Genomic DNA, 21,764 nt, shown 5'->3' with positions numbered 1-21,764 from the left:
CTGTTTTTTATTCTTTTATTTGAAACAGGGTCTCACTGGTTGCAGAGGGCCTCACTATGTAGCTGAGGCTGTCCGTGAAATGCGATCCTCTAGTCTCAGCCTCCCAAATGCTGGGATTACAAGTATGTGCCACCACGCCAGGCTTTATTTTTTTATTCTTTATTTTGAAACAGACTCTAAGTCCCAGAGGGCCTCACTAGGTAGCTGAGGCTGGCCATGAACCTGTGATCTTGCCATCTTAGCCTTCCAAGTGCTGGGATTACAAGCATGGGACACCACCCTTGGCTTTTTATTTTGTTCTTTATTTTTAAACAGAGTCAGCTGGGTATGGTAACACACATTTGTAATCCCAGCATTCAGGAGGCTGAGACTGGAGGATCGCGGTTCGCGGACAGCCTCAGCTACTTAGTGAGGGACTCCATAAATTAGTGAGGCCCTGTCTCAAAATGAAGGATAAAAAAATAGGGCAGGGAGTGTGCCTCAGAGGTAGAATGCCCCTGGGTTCCATCCCCAGACCCCACCAAAAGAAAAAGAAAAAGAAACAGGATCTTGCTAAATTGTGCAGGGCCTCACTAAGTAGCTGAGGCTGGCCAGGAACCTGCGGTCCTTTGTCTCAGCCTTCCAAGTACTGGGATTATAGGCGTGTGTCACCATGCCTGGCTTAGATGCTGAATTTTATTTTATTTATTTATTTTTGGTGGTACTGGGAGTAGAACCCAGAGGCTTTCTACCTCCGGGCTATACTCCCAGACCTTTTTTTATATTTTATTTGGAAACAGGGTCTCACTAAGTTATTGAGAGCCTCACTAAGTAGCTGAGGCTGGTTTCGAACCTGTACGATCCTCCAGTCTCAGTCTCCCAAGCACAGGGATTACAAGCGTGCGCCACCACGCCTGGCTAGATGCTGAATTTTATCTAACATCTTTTTTTTGCATCTATTAAGATGGCCGTATGAGCCAGGAGTGTAATCCCAGGCTGAGACAGGAGGATCATGCAGATTTGAAGCCAGCCTCAGCTACTTAGAGGCTCTTAGCAATGCAGTGAGACCCTGTTTCCAAGTAAAATATAAAATAGGTCTGGGAGTGTAGCCCAGAAGTAGAAAAGTCCCTGGATTCCATCCCCAGTAACACACACACACACACACACACACACACACACACACACACACACACACATACACACGATGGCCATATGCTTTTCCTCCTCCTTTACCTACTAAGGTAATGAGGTACACATAGATTTTCTTAATATGCTTTTGAATTCACCTATGTGTTTCCATCTGCAGCTAGGTTTTATCTTCTTATAATTTATAATCTTAAAATCAAAATGTATAGGTGAGTTTGATATATATACATTTTTTACACATTTTTTTGGACAAGCTTTTCTTTTGGGCAGAGCTAGGGTTTGAACCCAGGGGCATTCTACCTCTGAGCTACCCCCAGACGTATTTTTACTTTTTTTTTTTTTTTTGCAGGTCTAGGGATGGTCCAGGGGCATTTGACCTCCGAGCTACACCCCCTGCTTATTTTATATTCTTTATTTTGAAACAGGGTGTCACCAAGTTGCAGAGGGCCTCACTAAGTAGCTGAGGCTGTCCTCGAACTGCGATCCTCTGGTCTCAGCCTCCCAAATGCTGGGATTACAGGCGTGTGCCACCATGCCCCACTTCTATTTTTATTAATTAATTAATTAATTAATTAATTTTGTAGTACTGGGGGTGGAACCCAGGGCATTCTACCTCTGAGCTACACGCCCAGCCTTATTTTTTTTTGAAACAGGGTCTCACTAAATTGCAGAGAAGCTGGGCGTGGTGGTGCACACTTGCAATCCCAGCATTCGGGAGGCTGAGACAGAAGGATCGCGGTTCGTGGACAGTCTCAGCTACTTAGTGAGGCCCTCTGCAAATCAGTGAGACCCGGTTTCAAAATAAAGAATAAAAAATAGGGCAGGGGGTGTAGCTCGGAGGTTGAATACCCCTGAGTTCCATCCCCAGACCTGCAAAAAAAAAAAAAAAAAAAAAAAAAATTGCAGAGAGCCTCACTAATCAGTAGCTGAGGCTGGCTGTGAGCTGTGATCCTCCTGTCTCAGCCTCCCAAATGCTGGGAATACAAGCATGCACCACCGCACCATGTTTAGACAGGTTGATACAAGGGTTCTGCCAGGCTTGTAAAATAAATGTGAACGCTTCAAGAGTTTTCCATGCTCTAGGTCCTAGAATGTCAGACTATCTACGAGGCTTTATAGATTTTCCACAGTATTCTCCAATATTTGGAGAAGACATAAGTATGTATATGTGTGTGGGACTGGGGATGGAGCCCAGGGGCACTGTACTTCTGAGCTATACCTCTAGCTCTATTTTTTATTCTTTACTTTTGTGTGTGTGCGTGTGGTACTGGGGGTGGAACCCAGGGGCTTTTCTACCTCTGGGCTGTACTCCCAGACCTATTTTATACTTTATTTGGACACAGGGTCTCATTAAGTAGCTGAGGCTGGCTTCGAACTTGTGCGATCCTCCTGTCTCAGCCTCCCAAGAACTGGGATTACAAGTGTGCATCACCACGCCCGACATTTTTTTTTTGTGTGTGTGGTGGTGGGGACTGAACCAGGGTCTCACACACGCTAGGCAAGTGCCCTACCAGCTACCTCCGTAGCCTGGCAATTCCTGTTTGATGCCTAGCAAAGAGCTAAGGTACGGATAAACTTAAAGGTAGGAGTCAAGGTGAATTAATACACAATTTAGAGTAAAAATCTGGAGATAAAATCAAGGTTAACGCTGTGGCCGATAATAAACAGGTGTGAAAGACTGAATTGTGTCTAGACAGAGCTGCTTTCAAAGTTCTGTGGTCTACTTGCCTTGGTTAATGTTTAAGGAGTTGTTTTAATAAAGAGAGATTTTTCTCTGACCGTGATCTGCGGTCCCAAGAGGTGACCTGGGCTGGCAGGCAATGCGGGCCGCGCTGATATCACCTGATAGCACTTCAGAGCCTTTGTGTCCCCCGCCTTTGTTTTCTTTCTTTTTTTTTGCCACGTGGGCAACTTTATTCTGCCCTTTAACTGCCAGGCTTCCCCAGCCACCTTCTTCAGTAGCCCAGTTTCACCTTAAGGAGGTGGGGTGAAGGCAGAGCAGGGCCTGGGGGCGGGGGCGCATGTCCTATGAGGTGAGAGGGAGACAGGGGCCTCGTGTGACCCTAGGATGGGAGGCGTTTGCTAGACAGACAAGGAGCCCGCCAGATCCTCCCTGGGCCCCGTGTGTGAACCACGAGGGGGCTCTTCACTTCCGAGAACCCTCCAATGTGGGGCACAGTTCCACGTTCCTAGGGGCCTCTTTTCATCCCTCCTGTTTTATGTTTGTTTGTTTTGTGGTATTGAGGGTGGAACCCAGGGGCATTCTACCTCTGAGCTACACCCCCTGCCCTATTTTTTATTCTTTATTTTGAAACCAGGTCTCACTGAGTTGCAGAGGGCCTCACTAACTAGCTGAGGCTGTCCGCGAACAGCGATCCTCCAGTCTCAGCCTCCCGAATGCTGGAATTACAAGCGTGCGCCACCATGCTTGGCTCCCAGCCCTATTTTTTTACTCATTATTTTGAAACAGGGTCTCACTGAGTTGCAAAGGGCCTAAGTAGCTGAGGCTGGCCGTGAACTCGGATCCTCCTGTCTCAGCCTCCGGAATGCTGGGATTACAAGTGTGTGCCACCATACCTGGCTTTTTTATTCTTTATTTTGAAACAAGGTTTCACTAAATTGGTGAGGGCCTAAGTAGCTGAGGCTGGCCAGGAAGCTGCAATCCTCTTGTCTCAGCCACCCAAGTACTGGGATTATAAGCATGTGCCACCACACCCTGCTTCCCTGGGTTCAGTCCTTAGTCTTCCAAATCAATAGCATCAGTGCACAGAAAGATACTAACAGCTGGGTATGGTGGCGCACACCTGAGGAGGCTGAGACAGGAGGATCACAGGTTTGAAGACTGCCTCAGCAAGTAGAGACTCATCAGTCAAACAGTGAGACCCTGTTTCAAACTAAAAATAAAATCGATCTGGGGGTATAGCTCGGAGGCAGAATGACTCTAGGTTTAATCCTCAATAAAAAAAAAAAAAAAAAAAACCACAAAAAACCAAAAACAACAAAAAACACACTAGCAACAAACTCTCCAAAGAAAAAATTAAGAAAACAGCTGGCCGTGGTGGTAATTCTTGGACTTGAGAGGCTGAAACAGGAGGATCTGAGATCGAAGCCAGCCTCAGCAACTTAGTGAGGATCTCAGCAACTTGGCAATAACTGTTTCCAAGTAAAAATAAAATAGGGCTGGGGGTGTAGCTTGGAGGTAGAATATCTGTGGGTTCAATCCCTGCTACCATACACATACAGACACTGACATACACACTCACACTCTAATAGCCACAAAGAAAACCTTAGCAATAAATCGAGCATCCTCAAAGAATGGGGAGCCTTGGCTGTCAGCAGAACCCCGTCCGTGACCCTGGGTCACAGGGCTGGGGAGGCACCGCTGGTGGAGCAATTGCCTGGCACGTGTGAGGCCCTGGGTCTGTACCATGATAAACAACATCACACACCACAGACACAAGGACACACCTGACCTGCCCAGGCTCCTCTGGGTGCTCCTCCCGGTGCTCACCGGGGCCCATGGCACGGGCTCCCATCCACCTGCCAAGTCACAAAGCCTCCCGGGCCGCGTGTGATTCAGTGGTGCCATTGTGCTGGCTATAGGGAAATGTCAACCCGGGGAGGGCGACCTCCGTCCTCTGTCCTTTCCAAGGCCTGCGGCAGCCACCCTCGGAGGCAGGTCTGCAAGAGCTGAGCTGCTCCTGCCCGCTCTGGGCTTCCTTAGGATGGCCCTGGCACGGCAGGCAGCTCCTCTCTCCTCCGCTCGTGCAGCTGCCGCCCCTGTACGTACTAGGGCCCACCCTAATCGCCTCAGTAACCTCAGCTACCCAGGAGGCAGGGACTGGTTTATCCTGCTTTAAAAGGAAACTGCACTCCCGAGGCAATTTGTCCAGCACCGTGTAGCTAATGAGCCTGTGCCCTTCCCATCCCATGCACTGAACTGTGACTGAGCTTCACACCTTTGGGACTGACTCTAGGAGAGAAACCTCATGACAGGAAGCAAGATGACAGGTCCAGGCAACGAAGGCGGTGACTTGGGACCTGACTCTCAAGGTCAGCAGAGCCAGGTGTGCAATCCCAGCCTGGAGGATGGCAGTAAGGCCAGCAGGCCAGGATGTAGTGAGACTCTGGGCTTCCCAGAAGGGCTGGGGTTTTAGCTCAGTGGTAGAACACACCCTGTCTGGGCTCAGTCCTCAGTACCACACATGCACTCACGCACGCACGAGTCAGCAGAAAGCCTAACTGGAGCTCAGGGGGAGAATGCTTGCCCAGCATGTGAGGCCCTGGGTCTGATCCCTAGTGCACGAGTGTACGACACACATGGCTGACACTGAACCACTGTGTGTGCCAGCTGGTATGCACGAGGGCATGCACAGATGGAACTGGGCCTGCTGACCTGAGCAGAGGGTGCCAGGCGCAGGGAGCACCTGCAGGCACTTACCAGGGAGCACTTTTTCTTGTAGTACTAGGATTGGAACCCAGGGCCATTCTACCTCTGAGCTACACCCCAGCCTAATTTTTTTAATTATTTATTTTGAAACAGGGTCTCACTGAATTGCAAAGGGCCCTCACTAAGTAGCTGAGGCTGCCCATGAACCCATATCCTCCTGTCTCAGCCTCCCAAATACTGGGATTACAAGCGTGCGCCACCACGCCTGGCTTGAGCTATACTTCTAGCCTTATTATTATTTTGAAACAGGGTCTCACTGAGTTACAAAGGGCCTCACTAAGTAGCTGAGGCTGCTTAGACAAACCTACAGGCAGTGCTAGCCTTGTGGGTGGGTGTCAGACAGACTCTGCCCTATGTACAGGTTGATTATAAAAGTATAGCCAGGAGTGGCAAGGGCTGAGAACCAGGTAACCCGCTCAGGGAATGCTACTCTCACTACCTGCTAATTGGGCAAAGCCTCTCAGTAGTGAACAGCCACATTTTTCCCCCCAGTACTGGGAATTGGGCATTCTATTTTATTCTGGAACAAGGTCTCACTAAGTTGCAGAGGGCCTAAGTAGCTAAGGCTAGCCAAGAACTTATGATCCTCTTGTCTCAGCCTTCCAAGTACTGGGATTACAAGTGTGTACACCATGTCTGGCTTACATTTTTTTTTTTAAGGTACTGGGGATTAAACCCAAGGGCATTCTACTTCCAAGCTATTATCCCCCCCATGTTTTACTCTTTTTTTTAATTTTTATTTTTTTGCGGGTCTGGGGATGGAACCCGGGGCATTTGACCTCCGAGCCACATCCCCTGCCCTATTTTAATTCTTTATTTTGAAACAGGGTCTAAGTTGCAGAGGGCCTCACTAAGTAGCTGAGGTTGTCTGCGAACCGTGATCCTCTGGTTTCAGCCTTCCGAATGCTGGGATTACAAGCGTGCGCCACCACACCCGGCTTTTATTCTTTATTTTGAAACAGGATCTAAGTTGTGGAGGCCTAAGTAGCTGAGGTTGGCCGTAAACCTGTGATTCTCCTGTCTCAGCCTCCCAAGTACTGGGATTAAAAGTGTGCACCACCACAACTGGCTTTATTCTTTATTTTGAAACAGGGTCTTACTAACCTGTGAGGGCCTAAGCAGCTGAGGCTGGCCGCGAACCTGCGATCCTGTCTCCCAAGTACTGAGGTTATGAGCCAATGCCACCAAATCTGGCTCAATCTCTTCATTTTCATTTATTTATTTTTTGCGGTACTGAGGATGGAACTCAGGGGCATTCTACCTCCCAGCCCTATTTTTGATTCTTTATTTTGAGACAGGGTCTCACGAGTTGCAGAGGGCCTCGCTAAGGAGCTGAGGCTGGCCAAGGACCTGCGCCATCCTCCTGTCTTAGCTTCCTAAATGCTGGGATTCTAGGTAAGCGCCTCCATGCCCAGCTCCGACTTCATTTTTTTTGGTGTGTGTGTGTGGTGGTACTGGGTTTCTGGGAACCCTTCTACCTCCAGGCTATACTCCGGGACCTATTTTATATTTTTAAATTTGGAAACAGGGTCTCTTAAGCTAGCATGGCTGTCGTCAGAATGGTCAGAAGGTCGTTAGAATGGCCATGGGTTCCATCCCCAGTACTGAAATAAAACAGAATGCAAGTCAACACGTGGCCAGGAGTTTGCAACCTCTGCTTTTTCACTGATCAGCTATCTGTGCCTGTTGTGTCCTCAGCACCGACGTGTTCCTGGCAGTGAAAGCGGTCAGTCAACTCATGTTCATGCCCAGCACGGTAACAGATCTGCGCTAAGTGGTCAGAGGCCTAGGTTGCTGAGGCTGTCCTCAAACCGTGATCCTGCCGGGCGTGGTGGCGCACGCTTGTAATCCCTGCGCTTGGGAGGCTGAGACAGGAGGATCGCACAGGTTCGAAGCCAGTCTCAGCTACTTAGTGAGGCTCTCAGCAACTTAGTGAGACCCTGTTTCCAAATAAAATATAAAATAGGTCTGGGAGTATAGCCCGGAGGTAGAAAGCCTCTGGGTTCCACCCTAGTACCACCAAAACAACAACAACAAAAAAACTGTGATCCTCCTGTCATAGCCTCCCAAGTACTGGGATTACAAGTGTGCACCACTACGCCCAGCTATTTTTTTGTTTTGAAACAGGGTTTCACAAGGTTGCTGAGTTTCATTAGGTTGCTGTGGCTGGTCTAAAACCTGTGATCCTCCTGTCTTGGCCTCCCAAGTACTGAGATTACAGGCATGTGCTACCACACCTGGCTTATGCAAGGAGCTGTAGTGGATCTGGGCGGCAAGCTTGGGGAGCGATTACTCACCTCTGTCACTACCACCATGTGTTTCCTGTTCACTTTATACCCTCTGTCCCATTTTGATTGTTTTTCTTGCCAGAAGAATTCCCGTTACATTGTCAAGGCCCACATACTTGAGAGTCCAGAGTCCCCAGGCTCCCTCCCTTTGCCAGATGCATCCAAGGGAGGCTGCGTTAGGTCAGCCCGCCCCTCATCTCCCGGGTCCTCCTCTCCTCTCCTCACACTCGGTCCACTGCTGACCGCGGCCAGTCCCCCGGCTCCGAGGTACTGTCCACACAGGACTCTCCCCTATCTGTGTCCAGCCTCGACCCCTCCTCAACTCCACACCCCCGCGCACCGCATCCTCCACAGCTCCCTGGATGGCAAGGACACCTCCGACTCGGCACCTCCCCAAGTGAACTCGTTCCCACCAGCACCTGCCCTAGCCACAGACCCCCACATCCAAAGTGACCGCAACCCGGGACTCTAGCTGCCCCGGCCTGTGGCCCAGAGCGAGCGAATGATGCAAGTACAGCCTGACTCTTTTTTTTTTACGGGTCTGGGGTGGAGCCCAGAGGCATGCGACCTCCGAGCTACACCCTCGGCCCTAGTTTTTATTCTTTATTTTGAGACAGGGTCTCACTAAGTAGCTGAGGCTGTCTGAGAACTGTGATCCTCTGGTTTCAGCCTCCTGATTGCTGAGATTACAAGCATGCACCGCCAAGCCTGGCTTTAGAGTCTGACTCTTAATGTCTGTTACTGAAGTCTGAAGACAGCCCTGGGCACTGGAACCAAAGATTCCATTAAAATGTGTTCTGAAATGTCTGAAGTTAATATATAGGACTTTGATTTTATTATTATTATTTTTTGCAGGTCTGGGGATGGAACCCAGTGGCATTCAACCTCTGAGCTATACACCCTGCCCTATTTTTTTTTCTTTTTTCTTTTTTTTTTGGTGATACTGGGGGTGGAAGCCAGAGGCTTTCTACTTCCGGGCTATACTCCCATACCCATTTTTGAAATATTTTATTTGGAAACAGGGTCTCACTAAGTTGCTGAGAGCCTCACTAAGTAGCTGAGGCTGGCCTGTCTCAGCCTCCCAAGCGCGGGGATTACAAGTGTGTCCACCACGCCCGGCACACCCTGCCCTATTTTTTATTCTTTGTTTTGAAACAGGGTCTCACTGAGTTGCAGAGGGCCTCACTAAGTAGCTGAGGATGTCTGCGAACCCTGATCCTTCTGTCTCAGCCTCCCGAATGCTGGGATGACAAGCCTGGGCCACCACGCCCGGCTTAGGACTTGGGTTTTGACACTTTGAATCTCTTCTGAATGTTATTTTTTGCAAACTGAATCAAATCTTCCAGGGATCCAGGCCAAGTTTTAAGATCTTTAGCAGAATGACATTATACTACCGGATGCTAGCAATAAACTCTAAATAGTAACTGCTTATCTACATTTTTTTCATTAGGAAAGGGGCCAGAAGTCCAGTCCTTAAAGGCGTGATATACATAACAATTTGATCTATAAAAGACAGAATGACCTCAATTATATGCCGGACAACCTACTGGGAAACTAGATCAAGCTGGCCAAGGATTGGCTGTCAAAGAAAATGATACAGTTTGAAAACTTACTGGGCTTAAAAAAGTCCTGGTTACTATCATAAGAAAACAAGTAAAAAATGCTGTAGACGGACCCACACTACAGTTGACTTTACCAAGGACTTCCATCAGCACATGAAGGTAGATTTAAGTGTAATATATTTAGATATTTAAAAAATAAATTACTTGGTAATAGAAACCAGACATACTGCAGCCTTCCACTTGCCACAGGATGAGCCGCAGTGGAGGCCACTAACAGGACCGACCGCTCGCTCTGGACGGGGCGGCGCAGCAGCGCCTCCACTGCAGAATTACCTCCTGCTTTTCGAGACGATTACCTTTGCTTTTCTTCCATAATACATAGTCACGTGGAAAAACTTAAGTTTTGCCAGGGCCAGGAGATGAAAAACAGCATGTCCTAATTAGCTAACCGTAAGCTCAGGAACAGTTCTGGAACGCACCCATAAAATCTGGCCACTGTTTCGTTAAACATCGCAAACCGCAACACTCCTCAGCCCTTAGCCCGAGTTTCTGCTCAACATCTTGAAGCCGGCGCAGCCCACTGCGACTCTCTTCTGCAGGCGGAGGTGAGCGCTAGTCGTCAAAGTCTGGGATGTCATCGTAGGAGTATCCCCGGTAGCCTTTGGATGCATAGTAAGCGATGCGCAGATGGTAAAATCCTGGCAGGAACACCAGAATGCCAATGATCAGCACAGGGACGGCCCGGTCTGCCCCCTGGTGGCAGAAAAAGAAAACTGTTATAAACTGTGCTTTTTAAAATAATGCCGTGGCCCAATCTAAAGATCACCATTTTATACTTTTATAAAAATTTTCTTTTGGTAGTACACCACCAGGGGAAAAATCTTACGTAGAAATTTTCCTCTTAATAATAAACTGAACAGCTGGGCATGGTGGCATACACTTGTAATCTTGTATTTGGGAGGCTGAGAAAGCAGGGTCACAGGTTCAAGGACAACCTCAGGATTTAAGAGACTGTTTATTTTATTTTTTTTTGCGGGTCTGGAACCCAGGGGCATTTGACCTACGAGCTACAGCCCCTGCCCTATTTTTTATTCTTTATTTTGAAACTGGGTGTAACTAAGTTGCGGAGGGCCTCACTAAGTAGCTGAGGCTGGCCATGAATCTGCGATCCTCCGGTCTCAGCCTCCCAAATGATGGGATTACAAGCGTGCGCCACCACGCCCGGCTTAAGAGACTGTTTAAAAAAAAAAAAAAAAGGAAGCCGGGATATGGTGGCACACACATGTAATCCCAGTACTTGGAGAGCTGAGACAGGAGGATCACAGATTCATGGCTAGCCTCAGCTCTTAGTGAGGCCCTCTGCAACGTGTTTCAAAATTAATAAGCCAGGCGTGGTACAAAATAAAGAATAAAAAATAGGGCTGGTGGTGTCACTCAGAGATAGAATGCCTCTGGGTTCCATCCCTAGTACCACACACACACACACACACACACACACACACACACACACACACACACACAAAAGAATTAAAAAAAATATATATGGCTGGGGGTATAGCTCAGAGGCAGAATGCCCCTGGGTTCAATCTCCAGTAACACACAAACACACAAAATAAATAAATAAATAAATAAATGGAAGAAAAACTAGCGTGGTGACACACACCTGTAATCCCAACTACTTGAGAGTGACATGAGTTCAAGGCCACAAGTGAGAACTCTTCTCAAAAAATAAAATATAAGCCGGGCATGGTGGCGCACGCTTGTAATCCCCATGCTTGGAGGTGGAGACAGGAGGACTGTGCAGGTTAGAAGCCAGCTGTGCTGGCTTAAGAGACCCTGTTTCCAAGTAAAAATATATATTTAAAAAAAAAATAGGTCTGGGAGTGTAGCCCGGAGGGAGAAGGGTTTCCAGGAACCCCAGTACCCCCCCCCCACACACACACACAATTGGGCTTAGGTTGTAGCTCAAAGGTAGAATGACCCCAGGTTCAATTTCCAGCAACACAATATAAATAAATAATTAAAAAATAATAAACCTAGCTGGTCGTGGTGGTGCACGCTTGTAATCCCAGCATTCGGGAGGCTGAGACCTGGAGAATCGCGGTTCACGGACAGCCTCAGCTACTTAGTGAGGCCCTCGGCAACTCAGTGAGACCCGGTTTCAAAATAAAGAATAAAAAATAGGGCAGGGGGTGTAGCTCGGAGGTAGAATGCCCCTGGGTTCCATCCCCAGACCCGCAAAAAAAAAAAAAAAAAAATAAAAAATAAATAAATAAATAAACCGGAAATGGTGACATATGCCTGTAAGCCCAGAATTTGGGAGGCTGAGTCAGGAAGAAGGATCTCAGGTTCAAGGACAGCCTCAAGAAGACCCTATTTCTTTCTTTCTTTTTTTTTTTTGTTGTTGTACTGGGGATAGAACCCAGAGGCTTTCTACTTCTGGGCTATACTCCCACACCTATTTTATACTTTATTTGGAAACAGGGTCTCACTGAGTTGCTAAGAGCCTCACTAAGTAGCTGAGGCTGGCTTTGCACCTGTGCGATCCTCCTGTCTCAGTTTCCCAAGCAATGGGATTAAAAGCATGCACTACCATGCCCAGCTAAGACCCTATTTCAAAATAAAAAATAAAGGGCTGAGGTGTAGCTCAGAGGTAGAATGCTCCTGAGTTCAATCACCAGTACCAAAAATAAAATAAACTGAAGGGAAACTGCAAAGATCATAAAGAAGAAACACTGTCCATTCATGTGTGTGTGTGTGTGTGTGTGTGTGTGTGTGTTACTGAGGATTAAACCCAGGGGCATTCTACCCCAGCTATGTTTGTTGACCTATTTTATTTTGAAACAAGGTCTCACTAAGTTGCAGAGGGCCTTGATAAACTGCTAGGGCTGGCCTTGAACCTGTGATCCTCCTGTCTCAGTCTCCCAAGTACTGGGATCATAGGCATGTGCCACCAGGTCCAGCTGAAGATCGTCCATGCCCAGCATCTGTTTTTCTCTTTATAATAAGCATTTGCCAGTATTATTATTATTGTTATACGCCACCACACCTGGTTTCTGTTTTTCTCTTTGTAATAAGCATTTTCTGTTGTTGTTGTTGTTATTATTATTATTATGTGGTACCAGGGTTTGAATCCAGAAGCATTCTACCTACGAGCTACACTCAGCCTGTATTTTTTATTTATTTTGCGGTACTGGGGAATGGGAACCTAGGGGCATTCTACCTCTGAGCTACACCCTAGGCCCTATTTTTTATTCTTTACTTTGAAACCGGGTCTCAGTGAGTTGCAAAGGGCCTCACTAGGTAGCTGAGGCTGTCTGTGAACTGCGATCCTCTGGTCTCGGCCTCCCAAATGCTGGGATTACAAGTGCGCACCACCACGCCTGGCTTTAGCCTGTAGTAGTTTTTATTCTTTATTTTGAAGCAGGGTCATTCACTAAGTTGTAGCGTGCCTCACTGACAGCCGAAGCTGGCTGCGAACCTGCGATCCTCCCGTCTCAGCCTCCCGAGTACGGGGATCACAAGGGTGCGCACCAGGCGCGGCTTCTCCACGCACTTCAGCTGCAGTTGTGAGCGCTACCCCAGAGATGATGTCATATTTTATATAACTGCTCCCACACAGTGGTTAGACACTTGGTTCTTTCTCACTTTCTCTAATTACACACAATACCACGTGAAGCTGTTTTTTTGGCCTGCTACAGAATGTGAGACGGTCAGAATCAGTTCAGCTACATGATTCGGCTGTGCAGATGAGGAGAGCCCGAAAGGAAGACCATAGACTCCACTTGCGCTTTCCAAGGAAATCTCCTTGAGGCTCTGACCAAACCCAGTCTAAGAAGGAACTGATTTATGGGTCCTGGGCCCCAGACCTGTCAGGGCTACGTTTCTCCCCAAAGAGCAGCAGAGCAGCGGCTGTGTACTGCCGCATGCTCCCACAGCTGCCACCCCAGCTGCACCACGCCGCAGTCAGGGATCCCGGATGCCAGGCTCCTCTACGCCGTTCCAAACTATGGGAGCTGGCAATTTGCACAGTAGCTCAGAGGACAAGTTTGCCTGCCTGCCACCACCTACCTCAGAGCACCTATGGGAGAGACTTGCTGCTCAAAAGAAGAAAAACACGTTTTGACACCAGGGAACAAAATGTAAAAAGACAACCTCTTTCTTCGTTTTGCTGTGATCTGCAGCTCTGGCCTTCCCACACCCTCAGCTTACCCCTTTGCTGATGTAGCCTGCCAGCAGGAGCGAGCCTATGACGATGAGGAAGGCGCCGATCACAAACAGCACAGTGGCAAGCGCAATGGCCTTATACGGAATCTTAGGCGGGCTTTTCTTAAACTGCAAGAGAAACAAAAAGACAAAGAACATTAGGAAGATGCCAGGCCGACACTTCACAGCAGGAGGGTAATTAACGAACCAAGCACCTTCAAGTACTTCCTACCAACCACCTAGTGGAGCTCTGGAGGGGAAGGCAGGGGACAGAGGTCGATCTAGCCGTGCGCCAGTGGTCACTAAAGGAGTCCCAGGGATCACCAGCCTTTCCAGTTCTAATCTTATTCCACAGACCACTCACTGCACCTAAGAAACATTTTTATCTTATTTTTGTGGGCCTGGGGATGGAATCCAGGGGCATTCTACTTTCAAGCTACACCCCCAGTCCTATTTTTTATTCTTTATTTTAAAACAAGGTCTCCTAAGTTGCAGAGAGCCTCACTAAGTAGCTGAGGCTGGCTGTGAACTTGTGATCCTCCTGTTCCAGCCTCCCAAGTACTGGGATTACAAGTGTGCACCACCACGCCAGGGTATGTTTTATTTTACTTTATTTTTTAAAAGAGCTGGGTGTGGTGATACCAGCATGCTTATAATCACAGCATTTGGGAGGCTGAGACAGGAGGATTACAGGTTTGAGGACATCCTCAGCAAACAGGAAGACTCTCATTAACCTAGTAAGACTGTTTCAAAATAAAAATAAATATCAGAAACTACTGTATGGTAATTTGCTCATTAGACGTATATTAAATGCCTTGTGGCTGGATATCTGTCCTAACTTACGGGGACAGACGCCCCGTCATAGAGAAGTGACTTTCAGCATTCAAAGTTAACATTCAGTCAGGTGTGATGGCGCTCTTAATCCCAGGACTCGGGAGGCTCACACAGGGAAAGTCTGGGTTCGTGGCCAGACTCAGCTATTTAGTGAGGCCCTCTGCAACTTAGTGAGACTCTTTCAAAATGAACAATAAAAAATAGGACTGGGGGTGTAGCTCGAAAGTAGAATACCCCTGGGTTCAATTCCCAGCACCAACAATAAAAAACAAAAAAGATAATGTTAATGTACAGTCAAAAGTTTTTTTTTTTTTTTTTTTTTTTTGGTGGTACTGGGGGTGGAACCCAAAGGCTTTCTACCTCCAGGCTATACTCCCAGACCTATTTTATATTTTATTTGGAAACAGGGTCTCACTAAGTTGCTGAGAGCCTCACTAAGTAGCTGAGGCTGGCTTCGAACTTGTGCGATCCTCCTGTCTCATCCTCCCAAGTGCGGGGATTACAAGCATGCGCCAGCCACCATGCCCGGCTCAGTCAAAAGTTTTATGATGGGCCGGTTGTAGTGGTATATACCTGTAATCCCAGTACATGGTAGACTGAGACAGGAGGATTGTGGCTTGCAGACAGCCTCAGCTTTAGGTCCTTTGCAACTCAATGAGATCCTGTTTCAATATAAGGAATAAAAAATAGGGCTGGGGGGTGTAGGTCAAAGGTAGAATGCCCCTGGGTTCCATCCCCAGTAATGGCAAAGAAAAAACAACAACAACAAAAAATTAATTAAGATAAAATTGGAACCGGGTATGATGGTGCACACTTATAATCTCAGTATTTGGGATGCTGAGACAGTATCACGGTTCTCGGACAGCCTCAGCTACTTTGTGAGGCCCTATGCACTCCTTAAGACCCTGTTTCAAAAATAAAAAGAAAGCCGGGCGTGGTGGCGCACGCTTGTAATCCCAGCATTTGGGAGGCTGAGACCTGGAGGATCACAGTTTGAGGACAGCCTCAGCTACTTAGTGAGGCCCTCTGCAACTCAGTGAGACCCAGTTTCAAAATAAAGAAAAAAAAAAAATAGGGCAGGGGGTGTAGCTTGGAGGTCAATGCCCCTGGGTTCCATCCCCAGACCCACGCAAAAAAAAAAAAAAAAAAAAAAAAAAAAAAAAATAAAAATAAAAAAATAAAAAGAAGCCAGGCATGGTGGCACACACTTGTAATCCCAGTACTTGGTAGTCTGAGACAGGAAGATTATGTAGGTTCAAAGCCAACCTCAGACACTTAATAAGGCTCTCAGCAACTTAGTGAGACCCTATTTCCAAATAAAATATAAAATATGTCTGGGAGTGTAGCCCGCAGGTAGAAGACCCTGGGTTCCATCTCCAGTACCACAAAATAAATAAATAAAATAAGCAAGTAAGTAAGTAAATAAATAAATACAAGAAGAGCCAGGCGTGGTGGCGCACACTTGTAATCCCAGCATTCGGGAGGCTGAGACCAGAGGATCACGGTTCACAGACAGCCTCAGCTACTTAGTGAGACCCTGTTTCAAAATAAAGAGTAAAAATAGGGTTGGGGGTGTAACTTGGAGGTCAGATGCCCCTGAGTCCCATCCCCAATGCTCCCCCCAAAAAATAATGCTAGGGGTATAGCTCGGAGGTAGAATGTCCCTGGGTTTCATCTCCAGCACTGAAAAATAAATAAATAAATAAATAAATAAATAAGACAAAATTGGGCTGAAGGAAGTATAACTTGCGAGGTAAAATGCTTCTGGGTTCAATCCCCAGTACCCTCCCCCTAAAAGTTTCATGAACAGCAAACTGCAGCTTTTTCTTTTCTACCCCCACCCCTGCCGCTGTGGTACAGGGATTAAACCTAGAGTCATTCTACTTCTGAGCTACACCAAGAGCCCTATATATATATACATTTAAAAAAATTTTTTTTCTTATTTTCAAACAGGGTCTCACTACTTCCCAAGGCTGGCTTCGAACCTGCAATCCTCCCTTCTCAGCCAGCCTCTAAAGTACTGGGATTACAGACACTCCCCACCACACCTACAATTCCAGTACTTTGTAAACACAGCTTTTTCTTTTTTTTTTTTTGGGGGGGGGGGGGGTTCTGGGGATGGAACCCAGGGGCATTCGACCACTGAATTATGCCCTCTGCCCTATTTTTTATTCTTCATTTTGAAACAGGGTCTCACTAAGTTGCAGAGGGCCTCACTAAGTAGCTGAGGCTGTCTGTGAACCACGATCCTCCGGTCTCAGCCTCCAATATGCTGGGATTACAAGCGTGCGCCACCACGCCCAGCACAAACAGCTTTTTCTAAAGCAGTTTTATGAGTAAGTTCAATGCAAAAATAATTCGGACACAAACTTCCTAAGATTTGGCTCAGAGTTGAATCTGACCTAACTGGATGGAAATTTCCCACATCTATTTTTATCTCTCCTTCAAGTATGGGTCCAAAGAGTACAAAGAATAATTGATTTATTTACATGTAAAAGGAGAGGTTTCTGCTACTTTATCCTTGACTCTGGTTTCACCTACAATAGTTTATTCTAAGGGGAGAGAGTAAAAGGAGATGCCATGCCACTATTTTATAAATACTGGGCAGGAGAAAATACAAACTTAATTTCCTCTCTTTACTTACTGTTTGTCACAAAGAATACCTCTAATAAGCTGGACCTCATGACATCAGGAGAGAAGGGAGAGCCTCACAGTTTGCTGGCTTCAGCAGTTAGTAAGTTTCTCCCTTAAATGATGACTTTGACTAAAATATAAATAACCGCAGTCCTTGATATAGTTCCACTTAATATAAGGTTATTTTCTGGATAAACTAAATAAGGCTTGCAACTATAGGGCTCTGCCATCAACTCAGAATTTGTACACAGGACAATACTGGAATCAGCCTGCCGCGGGCTCCCTCTGCTCCCCAGGGCATTAGTGGCCTTCCTGCTGACTCAGCAGAACGAGGCCAGCGTCTGGTCGCCTCTGCATTTACCTGAAGGTCAATGTAGCCGTCGTCGGTGCTGGAGAGCCTCGAGTATTTGACTTTACTACTGGGGATGCCAGTAGCCAGGTTAGTACGAGACGGCATCATAGCACGCCGACACTGCCACGACCTAAAACAAAACAGAACAACTTAACGTGTGCAGGCGACAAGAGTGCGCGGCAGCCATGACTTCAGCCTCGTTACATTCCACTGCCAACCTCTGCTGCGTCCTCTTAAAACCTGATATTCCTGGCACACGGATATGAATGACCTCCTCGTCTGTCTGCTCTGGTCTGTCCTCATAGAACGAGCCATTCACAGAGAACCAGACCCCAGGCCACCTCGACACCAGTGTTCTCTACCTTCTAATTTTCCTAGTCATATTCGGCTAGTGTACTGCCTGTTCCTGCCCCTGCTGAGGAACACACGTGGTTTTCTTGTTTGTCAGGGAGGGAAAAAAGGTGGGGAATGGAATACACTGACATTAACACTCTGTCTACGTTCCCTTGATTATCATGCTTTTTCCCCCCAGGTTCATAATTTATTGTACAAATTGAATATTACACGAGGAGTTGATGTTAGCTTCTCGAGGCATGGGACCTTAACAGATGTGGTCAGATGCTTTGGAATCCATTTATGTTGCTTTCACAGCTGGAGTTTAGATTGTAACTTAAAGTATAAGACAAGCAAAGCAATGCCTCCATATGTGACCAGTACACAATTCATTTTTCCTGTGAGTATAAGAGTTGAAATTATTTTTTAATGCCAGTGAACTGGAATTGGGCATCGTTTTCTGGACCTGCCATAATTTCAATGTTGCCAAAGCCACATTTTCCGCAGCCAGTGTCCTTCAAAGTAGCAATTATCATCCTTTTAATGCAAAGAATCTATAAAGCTTCTTATAAATTAATTAGTTAACTTATTTATGTGTAGTACTGGGGATTGAACCCAGGTACATTCTACCTTCCAGCTATACCCTCACCCCTATTTTTTTTACTGTTTTGAAACAGAGTCTCACTAAGTTGCAGAGGGCCTCACTAAGTAGCTGAGGCTGGTCACAAACCTGGGATCCTCTTGTCTCAGCCTCCAGAGTACTGAGATTACAAGTCTGTGCTACCATGTCCCGCCTCCTAGCTGGCTATCAGTACTATCCCAGTGCCTTTAGATATGCCCCTCTCTAAGCACAAAAAGAACTGATTCATTTTCTAGATTGTGTAGTTACCTAAAGATACTGAATAAAAATCCGGTTTATTTTTCAAAATATCAAAGACAAGCCAGGCTTGGTGGCATATGCTTAGAATCCCAGTACTTGGGAGGCTGAGACAGGAGGCTCTCGGGTTCATGGTAAGCCTCAGCTACTTAGTGAGATCCTGTTTCAAAATAAAGAATAAAAAAAAAAAAAATAGGGCTGGAGGTATAGCTTGGGGTCATCGCCCCTGGGTTCAATCTCCAGTACTGCAAACAAAACAAACAAAAATAATATCAAACACAACAGATGACAGCAGTAAATTACGCCTGCTTTGTCTGGTTTGAGAGTGAAACAATGACATTAGCCAGGCATGGTGACTCATGCCTCTAACCCCAGTGCTTGGAAGGCTAAGACAGTAGGATGGCAGGTTCGAAGCCAGCCCCAGCAACTTAGCAGAGACCTCCAGCAACCAATGAGACTTTTTCAAAATAAAAAAAAATAAAACAGAGCCAGGCGTGGTGGTGCACACTTGTAATCCCAGTGCTTGAGAGGCTGAGACAGGAGGATCGCAAACGTTCAAAGCCAGCCTCAGCTACTTAGACCGTTTCCAAATAAAATATAAATTAGGTCTGGGAGTATAGCCAGGAGGTAGAAAAGCCCCTGGGTTCCACCCCAAGTACCCCAAGGAAAAAAATTTTAAAAGGGTTGGGGTGTAGCATGGAGGTAGAATGCCCTCGGGTTCAACCCCCAGTGTCACACACAAACAACTGGGTGTGGTGGCGCCTGGAACCCTGGCACTTTGGAAGGAGATCTTAGGGTCAAAGCTGGCCTCAGCAGCTTAGCAAGGTTCTCAGTACCTCAGGGAGACCCTGTTTAAAAAAAAAAAATAGGGCTGGGGGTACAGCCCATAAAGTCACAAAGTCATGTGAACAAACAAATCTATTTTGATCACAGAGCTGTTTGAGGGTTGGGGCTCAGCTCAGTGGTAGAGTGCTTGCCTAGCATGTATGAGGCCCTGGACTCAATCCCTCCCCCCCAACACATTAAAGAAAGCTGTTTGAATTCTATATGCAAAAAGCATATCTTTAGCTGGGCAATGTGATATACACCTGAAATCCCAGTGTCTGGGAGGCTGAGACAGGAGGATCCTAAGTTTGAAGCCAGCCTCAGAAGCCAGCAAGGACTTCAAAATTCAAAAATTCAGTAAGACCTCTGTTTGAAAATAAAAAAATAAGGCTGGCGTATGCTTGTAATCCCAGTGCTGGGAAGCTGAGACAGGAGGATCTCTACTTAGGCTCTCAGCAACTTAGTGAGATGCTGTTTCCATATAAAGTATAAAATAGGTCTGGGAGGATAGCTCGGAGGTAGAAAAGTGCCTGGGTTCCACCCCAGTAACACACACACACACACACAGCCAGGCATGGTGGCACAAGCTTGCAAACACAATACTTGGGAGGATGAGACTGGAGGATCGCATTTCGAGGACAGCCTCAGTTACTTGAGGTCCTTTGCAACTCAGTGGGACACACTGTTTTTTTTTTTTTTTGGTGGCACTGGGGGTGGAACCCAGAGGCTTTCTACCTCCGGGCTATAATCCCAGACCTTTTTTATACTTTATTTGGAAACAGGGTCTCACTAAGTTGCTGAGAGCCTCACTAAGTAGCTGAGGCTGGCTTCGAACCCGTGCGATCCTCCTGTCTTAGCCTCCCAAGCGCGGGGATTACAAGCGTGCGGCACCAAGCCCGGCATTGGACCCTGTTTTAAAATAAATAAAAAATAGGGCTGGGGGTATAGCTTGAAGGTAGAATGCCCCCAGGTTCCATCCCCAGCACCTAAAAAACAAACAAACAAACAAACAAACAAAACTAACAGGATTAGAACGAGGGCTGGGGATATAGCTCAGTGGTAGAGTGAACTTCCTGCCTGCCAGGCCTCAGGTTTAATCAGGTGGAGGCCGGGTCAGAGGCCCGGGGGTAGCATTTATCTGTAATCCCCACGACTAGGGCGGCTATAGCGGGAGCATCACAAGCACAGGGCCAGCGAGCAATTGCACAAGCCCCTGTCTAAAAGTAAAATTAGCAGGGCTGGAGCACCCCCTGGGTTGGATCCTTAGTACTGCAAAAGCAAACAACTAACTCAGAACGAGCTGTAAGGACTAGATTTTTAGGGTTGCGATGCCGATGTCGTGATTGAACTCAATTGTATAAAACTTAAAGTGTACACTACCAAAATGTGAAGCTTTTGAGGGCATCTAATCATAGCCGACTTGTATTTGCCTTAAAAAAAAATGCACGCAATACCGTTATTCGTACGTTCGCACCAAAGGAAAAATCGCAGGTGTGAGAGTGGGGAGACGAGTGCGTACTCTTGGAAGACAGACTTCTCAAAGACGGCGGAAAGAAATCCAGAAGCCGGCGAGACTTTCCAGGCATCGATCCACGTTGCCAGCAGGCTCCGCGAACCGCACTTACCTCCGCACCGGACGGACCCGGAACCCGCGCCCGGGCGTGCACGGCCTCCCGCCGGTCTCCGGACGCCGCCCGCCCGGGGGAAGGGAAGAAGCGATGAGAACCGGGCGAAAATCAAATGAAGCTGGTTCCCGGGGAGAGGCCCAGCGTGCGGCGCGGGCGCCCACCGCACCCCCGGCGCCGCAGGTTCGGGGCGGAGGGCGGCGCTCCCGCCCGCGCACGCACCGCGCACGCGCACGCCGCGCCCACCGCCGGACGGCCGCGCAACCGCCGCCGGAAGTGGCGCCGCCGGAAAGCACCGCCCCCTCGCCGCGCTTCCGGCGCGTCCCGGAAACTTGCCTGGGTGTCGCCCTGTAGTTCCGGAGGGCGCAGCTCCCACGGCCGCCCCCATCCCAGCAGAAACCGGGTCCCTGGCCCCCGGGTCGTAGTCGGGCCCCGGGCAAGCCTGCGGCGTGGTCCCTCCTGGATCCCCGCGCAGAAGTAGAACACGGCGGAGCCCCACATCCTTGTGCTCTTTGAAAGGTTTAAGGTAGTCTGGATGAATTTTTTTTTTGGAAAAAAAGTTTTTTTGGTACCGGGGGTGGAACCCAGGGGCCTTCTACCTCCGGGCTATATACTCCCAGACCTATTTTACATTTTATTTGAAAACAGGGTCT

General features: G+C 47.6%; 1 protein-coding gene across 1 annotated transcript; it reads right to left on the bottom strand.

The window, feature by feature from the left end:
* Positions 1–10,037: 10,037 nt before the first annotated feature.
* Positions 10,038–21,197, bottom strand: TMEM230 (transmembrane protein 230; the record flags this gene model as incomplete). The annotated part of the gene is made up of 4 exons (XM_080716568.1): positions 21,112–21,197; positions 17,461–17,581; positions 13,638–13,760; positions 10,038–10,178 (listed from the first exon to the last, which is right to left on the bottom strand). Exons 2-4 carry the CDS (start codon positions 17,557–17,559, stop codon positions 10,038–10,040), a joined length of 363 nt encoding a protein of 120 aa, XP_080572694.1. The 5' UTR covers positions 17,560–17,581; positions 21,112–21,197.
* Between the last annotated feature and the right edge of the window lie 567 nt (positions 21,198–21,764).

This window comes from Muscardinus avellanarius (assembly GCF_963383645.1).
Source record: "Muscardinus avellanarius genome assembly, chromosome: 19".
NCBI lineage: Eukaryota > Metazoa > Chordata > Mammalia > Rodentia > Gliridae > Muscardinus > Muscardinus avellanarius.
Note: the sequence above shows the minus strand (reverse complement) of the source record. Positions and strands in the feature narration are given on the sequence as shown.